This window comes from Capsicum annuum, chromosome 10 (assembly GCF_002878395.1).
Source record: "Capsicum annuum cultivar UCD-10X-F1 chromosome 10, UCD10Xv1.1, whole genome shotgun sequence".
Taxonomy (NCBI): domain Eukaryota; kingdom Viridiplantae; phylum Streptophyta; class Magnoliopsida; order Solanales; family Solanaceae; genus Capsicum; species Capsicum annuum.
Window position 1 is genome coordinate 217,577,799 of NC_061120.1, and position 8,631 is coordinate 217,586,429.

The 8,631-nt window shown below is 35.7% G+C and overlaps 1 protein-coding gene across 1 annotated transcript; it reads right to left on the minus strand.

Annotated features, from left to right (window-relative positions):
- Positions 1–5,498: 5,498 nt before the first annotated feature.
- On the minus strand, positions 5,499–8,159 carry LOC107843819 (zinc transporter 4, chloroplastic; the record flags this gene model as incomplete). The annotated part of the gene is given in 4 exon segments (XM_016688210.2): positions 5,499–6,216; positions 6,814–7,421; positions 7,965–8,016; positions 8,142–8,159. Coding segments are annotated over 4 exon segments (1,131 nt in total). The 3' UTR covers positions 5,499–5,760.
- Positions 8,160–8,631: the final 472 nt, after the last annotated feature.

The following is an 8,631-nucleotide window of genomic DNA, read 5'->3' on the forward strand; positions in this document are numbered from 1 at the left end:
TGTTGGTTTTGAGTACTTGTTTATTTTGCTCATTTTTTTTAGCTAAATTCATTATTCCAAAAGTGATAGAAACATCAGATAGCACCACAAAGGATAAATACAAATTTATAGAAATATTCAATACAATCGAATCAAATCAGTGCATACTGTTTGAGACGCAACTTGAACTTTCAAGTGCAACATGTAATACAAAATAACTGCAGAAATGTCTGAGATGCAACATTCAAGTGCATCATAGAAACTTCACAAAAAATGACCTTGTCAAAAAATCTACCCCAATTTAAAATACAACATCAGTTTTAATGTAAAAAACTATCAATATTTTAAAACTACTTTCACTGTTGCTTGGATTGTGATGAAGCCATTTTCTATCTTTTGTTCATTCTCATCTTATCTCTCATCACTTCAAGTTGGTTTTCAGTCATTGTTTTTTGCCCCTCCATCTTACTCCTATTTTTGATTTGTAACCAAAGTCCCCAGTAATATAAGCAAATCTTATAGGATGTGCAGAACTAGTATATAGTATCCCACTACTTGGCAACTCGGGCTGCAGACAGAGAAATAAAAAAAATCATAAACGTCTAAAGATAAATTAAACTTAAATTAAATCAATTAGCACTTACATTATATATTGTGAAATTATTTTCAACAATCAAAACACCTATTCCGACTGTCTTTGACCTTTTACCAGTTGAAGCATATGGATTTTGTGGAGATGAACATGTAAAGCAGGTGGATTTGGTGGAGTATAAACAGGTGAAGCAGGTGAATTTGGTAGAGCATAACTGGTTGGATTTTCAAACAACTCATGGAAAGGTGTCCTCTTTGCCACTCCTACGTCACCAAGAGGTGTTTTTCTTGGCCTCCCCTACCTCTTGCAGCTACTGCAACATGTTCAACATGTTCAACACTCTTTTCCCTTCCTCTTGTAGTTACTGCCACATGTTCAACACCCTTTTCCCTTCCTCTTACAGATACTGCAACATGTTCAACACGTCTTCTCCTTCTTCTTGCATCTGCTATAACATGTTTAACACCCATTGCTCTTCATCTTGCAGCTGCTGCAATATGTTCAATATGTTCAACACCCTTTCCCCTTTCTCTTACAGCTGCTGCATGTTCAACACCCCTTCCTATTCCCCTTCCTCTTGCAGTTGCTGCAACATGTTCAACATTTGCAGCTGGTGCAACTTGTCTATCTGGTGCTGCAGGTGTTGTCTTTCCAGGCCTTTCCCTAGGTCTAGGAGGTGCATCAGGATTATCACTTGTTTTTCTTGGCCTTTCCCTAGGTCTAAGAGGTGCACCAGTAGTAGTAGTAGGAGGAGTGTTTCTTGGCCTCCCCCTAGGTCTTGAAGTACTTTGTACATCACTTGGTCCAACATTAACAATACTTGATCCAACAGAATCCTAAAAATAGTTGAAGTAGTCACATATTCAAAAATAATTAAGCTAAAAATAAATAATACAAGTCATTTAAGGTTACACACCTTGAAAGGACAACCTTTTCTGTTGTGATTTTGTCCATGACAGATGCTTCAAGTCATGTAAACCCCTTTTCTTGACATTTTCCACACTTTTTGGTCTCATAGAACTATCTATTCCTTCTCTTCTTTGGCCTGCCACGCATAGGAACAACAACTGGAGGCTCCACATGAGGATTTGTTGACTCTGGCCACATGTTCATGTTGGTCTCTGGTTGAATGTAGTGACAGTAAGTCTTGGGATAAGTCTACTTACTACATCAGCTATCAACAAAATCAATTGGGTCCAATTTTTTGTAGAGTATGGCTGCAATCCCATGTTGACATAGTATTCCCTTGAGCATCCAAGATTTACAGCTACATGTGTTATCCCTCAAATCCACACTATGTATATATGGTCCATCTGATATTTCAAAACCTCTCTCTCAATTGAAGTCAATATTACATGTATTGACTTCACAGTATTTTTTTAACACTCTCAAAGCCATTGGAGATATTTCAGTCACCCATGTTTCTAAAAACTTTGTGAATTCACCTAGTCTAGTCATTACCTTCACCCTTATCTATTCTAGAATAGTAATAATTGTTTTATGCCTTGGTCCTAAGATCCAAGCATTAAAGATCTCAGCCATGTTATTATCTATGCTATCACACTTGATGTCAGGTCTAAAGTACATTTTACACCAACTTTGTACCTTGTAATGAAGTAAATCTGGAACAATATCCTCACCACTTAGCATGGCCAATTGGTTCAAATTTTTCTTCATTTCAGCTTCAAAGATGCTTCTTGCATATTTCCAGAGCTGATTCCTTCTTTTAAGACCTCTCCATTTTTCCCCAGTTGGCAAGGATGTGTCTTGCACACATCCTGTGCTCCACCTCTGGTAAAATCTCCATCAATGTTGCTCTAAGATCTTGAAAATCAGTTCATAACAATTTACATATTCATAACTACACATAATTTTCATTAAACATAACTAAATGAAGAAAAAAGTATACATTTTACATATCTGAAATGATTGTGTAATCTCTGCCATCTGTTAATCCCAAATCCTCTATCAACAATTTCACAAATCATGTCCAAGTGTTCTTATTCCCATACTATAATACAGCCCAAGCAATAGGCAACATTGATTATTGTCATCTTTAGCCACAACAACCAACAACTGTTCTTTGGTTACTCCCTTCAGGAAACATCCATCTAAACCAATGTATCTTCTACAACCACCCAAAAAAGCTTTTCTGCATACATCAAAATAAATGTATAAACTTCGAAAAACAAGTTTGTCACTATCAACGGAATCATCAATTTTAATAACACAAGTGAAACCTAGATTGAACCTCAATATTTCATCCCTATAGTCAAATATTCTTTCAAACTCTTTCACATGACTACCCATTAAATCTTGAAGTATTTTAGCTCTCGCTCCTCTGGCAGTAGTCTTTCCAACATGTATACCCAAGTCTTTCTAATCAACTGTTGGAACTAAAATATGCTTATGTTTGGCTGCTCACTGATTCTATCTTTGAAATGTTTGTGCAGAAATTTTGCATTACACATGAAATTTCTAGTGGTTTTGACACACCTGTGCTCAGGATTGTAGGTTTTAATTCGAAAATCATTGGTAGACTTGTTGATACTTGCATATAACAACCAAGGACACCTTTCCTTACATTTAACCCTAACCTTTTTAGACTCATTAATATACTTCTCTAACTTAACACCTCTTTGAAGTGCATATTTTGTAACAACATCTCTAAACTCATTCACATCCTTAAAAACCATATCCAATTGCCACACAACCTGTTTTGCAGAATTATCATACACTAACTTTCTACTATCTGTCCTTCCTAACCCATCTTCTAAATCAGATTCCACACTATATTCATCAGAACTATAACACATAGGCTCATCCCTAGCAACTTTACCTTTTAAACTTTTATCAGCGATTTCTATCTCCTCAAATTCCAAAGATGTACCAACTTCACCAATAGAAACTTTTGTAGAGTCATTAGGTATTTTTTCTCTTCTCTTCCTCTTCTGGTATTTCTTTCTTTCAGCCCTCAAGTTTATATCGTCCTCATGCACATCACTTTTAAATTCAACATCATCTTCAACAACTCAGATTCAGATCACGATCTGAATCTGAGTTGTTTTCAGTTGAGAGGTCAAAAACATTAATATTTACGGCCTCAGTAGTAGCTGCAGCTTCACTACCAGCTACAGCCTCACCACCAATTGCAACAACACCAGCAGATGAGGCCTCACTAGGTGCAGCCTCATTTTCAAGATGAATATATGCAACAGTAGTTGGTGCTTCATTACAATGATCACCCTCAACCTTTTTTACAGCAATTCTATCCCCTTTATCGGCCCCCTTGTCCCCTTCTTTATTAAAAGTAAGAAAAGATTCCTCATTGGTAGTAGTGTGTTCCAGTAAACCAGTTGGACCATCAATTTGATCAAGTTTATCAACCATGCAAACGTACACCTCAACAATATCCTCATTTTTAAAGGATTGTGAAAGTTCAAAAATATCCTCATCACATTGAAAAGATAACAAAAAGTCCTTTTTAGGTGGCCTTAGATAAAAAGTACACCTTGTTGTAGCATACCCTAACTCTTTTAAAAAGCTAGCTAGCTCAAAATAAGATAACTTATCCACATCCACATCAAAAATATTTGTGACTTCACCACCCTCATATTCTGGTTTTTGACTTTTACTATTCAAAACACCACCATGAAAATATCTCAGGGTTATATATGTGAAAGCACCCATTCTTGAAATTTAGTCACATTCACAACGAGTTACAATTAGAAAAAATTTGATTATTCAAACACGCAGTAATTAGTCACACAAAAAGAGTCAATTCAGATTACAAAAAGTCCTAACTTATTGATAAAAATAAGAATGATTTAGACTAGCAAAAAAACCCTAATTTTGATAAATTATGAAACTACAGACTTGTTGAACAATAATCCTAAAGAAATTGTCATAAAATTTTAATTTTTAAGTTTAGCCGTCACAGAAAACAAAGCTAACCTTCAAGACTTGTTCAACAACAACACTCTCACAGCTCCCCGATACGAAATCACACCTCGAGAAACACGAGAACAGTTGATAATGTTGACCTTGCAAGCAAATTTTTATGAAAGAGTAGTCAAAGTGAGAAATGAGGATGAAGAATGAAAGAGATGATTGAAAACATCTGAAGTGTTTGAGTATATAGAAGAGGAAAGGTCACTTTTCGTTTATTAACTATTTATCTTTTATTACATTTGTGGATAATTAGGAGTTAAAACAAAAATTAAATGGGATAATTGTTTATTTAAACGGCGCGTGTGTCCACCGCTATTGAGTTGACTGACTAAGTGTAAAAGTTGACAAATATATGTCATTAAAATAAAATAAAAAAAAAGTCTAGAGAGATAATAAGACCCCCGCAAAGTTCTGTATGCTCAACTGAAAATTCAATCAAAGTTCTGATATTTTCGTGAATATTATTCTTATTTTTTAATATCGTTTTTAACGTAAATAAATATTTATTAGATTTTTTTCCCTCTTGAAATAATTTTCTCTTTAGTCTAGAATTTGTTATCTATCTTTTTCTATTAAAATTTCAGTTGCTTAGAAATCTTGGTTTTCATATTACAATCCTTTACATTATTGTTAATTTATTATAAGCAGTTATGCTATGTTATTATGCTCATACATGTAGCTCATTATTTTCTTCGTACTTAAAATTTTTAAATTTAACAGAAGTAAATAATTACAATAAATTTTAATTTAAAAAAATCAAAGGCTACTCGTGCGAGCCACGTGTTGTTAACCTAGTTACATAAACACCCTTCAAGAAGTAAACAACAACATATTCCCACCAAGTGGGGTCTGAGGAGGGTAAGTGTACCCAGTGCACACCACTAATACCTTAAGGAATGAGATTAGAGGGGTTGTTTTCGAAGACCACCGACTCAAAATAAAACAATGCTCAATATAAAACAATCTAGACAAGGCATAGTCAAACGACAAAATATCGTAGAAATCATATCCAATAATATCGTATACAGGATACACCAAGTAGTATAACAAAAGATCCATCCTAAACTCAACCTAACCTTCTATCATAATCCGCTTCCCCCACAATTATCTAAATAAATTGTAAATAATGGCTTGGTTGGCTGAATTTATGAGAATGACAATAAGATAGAAAAACAAAAAAATTACTAGTACATGCATATAATATAATAAAGGCAAATGTAACATCCATCATTCATATTTCAAGCCCATATTGCAATAAGGGACATGAGGCCAGCCCCAAAGAATAGTGCAAAATAAGAAGCTACTTGAAGCCTGGTATTGCAGCTCATTCTCTTACTCAAGAAATCTGCAGCAATAAGATCTACTAAAGCCATGTAGACTAGAATTCCAGAAGATACAGAGTTAAGGATTCCTTCCACCAACAAAGCTCTTGGGCTGTGTGGGTCATAAGATGAAGAAGCTCCAACCCCTATTGCAATTCCCAAGGGGGTTGTTATGGCGAAAAAAATCGCCATTATAGTAGATTTGAGTGAATTGAACTGAGCCTGTGAGATGCAACCTCCTAATGCAAAACCTTCGAAGAACTGGTGGAACGACAATGCAATGATCAAGGGTCTTATTGTGGATGCACTTTCTGAAACGCCCAATGATATGCCTATTATGATAGAATGTGATACAATCCCAAGCTCCAACACCTGCAATACAAAGAATTTGTTCAAATGACCAAGTATATATATTGAGGACGTGACCCTAGATAGGAAGATATCGAGGACACAAATTAGGTTACAAGGCTAGTGCATGTGGGTGAGTCGTAGGAGGGCTTTACCCGGGCTTTGGTTTCTGTTATTGCATCTTGTTTCATGCTTTATTACGATTTTTGTTTACTATTCTTTGTCTTGATTGTTTCGTGGCATGATAGACGTTAAGGTCCAAACACTCTTTCTCATAAATGCTGGCATTTAGGAAATGGAATTGATCGATCACTTTAAAACCTACAACTGATGATGATATTGTCCAAATCCTTCCAGACAGCATCACCAAATTCCACAACAAACTTATGCCGAGAAGTGCATAGAAAGGTCAATGACATGCTAAGTTGCTCGGACTCGGGTGCGGATCCTAGAGTCTGATTCGTCACAATTTAAATTTTAAGATTCGGGGATGCGAATCCGAGTATGGATAAGGGTTGCGGGGATTAGACTAAAAAAAATTAAAATAATATATATAAAAATAGAGTTCTCAAGATATATGTAGGTTTAGAAGACAAGTGAAACAATTCAAGAAAAACTTACCTGAGAAACAACAACATGTCTCACTCCACCTTCCTCATCCCCACCACCGAAGCTGTGCGAGTGCGAGTGCCAATGACCATGGGCTTGGGCTTGGGCGTGGGAATGCTCCCTCACGTCCCCTTGTTCTTGTGAATGGCTATGTCCGTGTTGAGCTGCATGCGCATGAATCCCCACAATGTGTATTGCACCACTTTCTTCTGCATCAGACCGATCTTTTTGGTTTTGTTTCTCTTCTTTCCTTTCATAATACTGAGTCCCAACAAAGTCAACCACTAAGGTACCCAATGCAGCCATCATGGCAATAAAACCAGAAAAAGGGAAATTCGTCAAATATTTGGGAAGTGAAGGGTCAGTTAACTTCTTCGTAGAACCTGGTAACATGTGTACAAAGCCTGTGGCAAGGATGACACCAGCAGCGAAGGCTTTTGCAGTAAAAAACAGGTTAGAGTCAGTTCCAAGGAACCGGTGCTTCTTGCCAACTAATGGGATGGCAACTCCACAAACACTAGATATTAGGATGGCAGCGAAAGCCACCATTTTAAGGATGAAAGCAACAGAGTTATCTTGGCTTCCTTCCATCCCTTCAACAGCAAGTTTCAGCATACTATCTGTTTTGACCAAAATAATAGTATGAGTCTCAGAATTACTTCAATTTCTACAGCGTCCGTAGATTACAAATTCTTTGATACGAAACATGATCAAATTCATTTAGAATAGGCATAATACTTAAACATGCCCTTTTAACTACACCGACCTTCAACTTTGGACGCGCACGAGTAGACACTTAAACTTGTATAAAGTTGAACAAATAGACACACACTTTCAGTGGCGGGATGCTATTGTGCCTTTAGAATGTTGAAGACAATGGAATCCAAAAATAGGTAACAAAACTTTTTGTTTATTTTCCCTTTTTCAGCTTTACTACATGAGTGAGATTCAACCGCCAAAACAGACAAAATGAATGTGCTGATCGAGCGAATGATGACAAGATATACAACTCAAATAAAGAAACAAACCTTTAATACCAACTCCCAATATACTACTAGTTCATAAAAGCCAGAACAATACTAAATTGAACACCTCTAAGAATATAATGAAAAAAAAAAATCAAGAATTAAAGACTCAATTACAATCCCCAATATATAGTTTACCTGAGAAAACCCCAGTCTTTTCTCTAATATGGTCCATGACAGGCACAAGATCCTGGAAAAGAAAAAGTCGAGAATAAAAACTCACAGCTTTCAATAAAAAGGACGGGGCAATAGAAAAACGAGAAAGGAATACACAATCAAAAAGGAGCATTGTGGGGGCACTGATCAATAACGAACCTGAATGATTGACATGGATTTTTTTTTTTCTTTTTCAATTACGTAAAACAAATTAAGTTTACGAGAAAAGCAAACCCACAAATACATTATATATATATATATATATATAGTAGATGATGAGAAATGGAAGAAACAGATAGAGTAATATGTGGATGACGACATTATTGGTAAAGAAAGAAAGAGAGGAGATGGACTTTTGGAGCCTGTAAAACAAGAGAATGAGTACCATTGTGTCGACACCTTGAGTAATACTAGTAGTACTGGGTATACTACTACTTGTCAATTCATTCCAACTTGCTGTCCCAATTACGGCTGCTCATTTTTTTTCTTTATTTCCACCCAGATGTCGTCATACTTTTGATTAAGAGAAGGGAAAAAATGGTCTATTATCATTTTGAATTATACACAAAAAAGTTGAGATATATCCAAATTTTAAAACATTCTTATTATTTTTAGACTAATTAAAATCATATTTTTGACAACCTTAGTG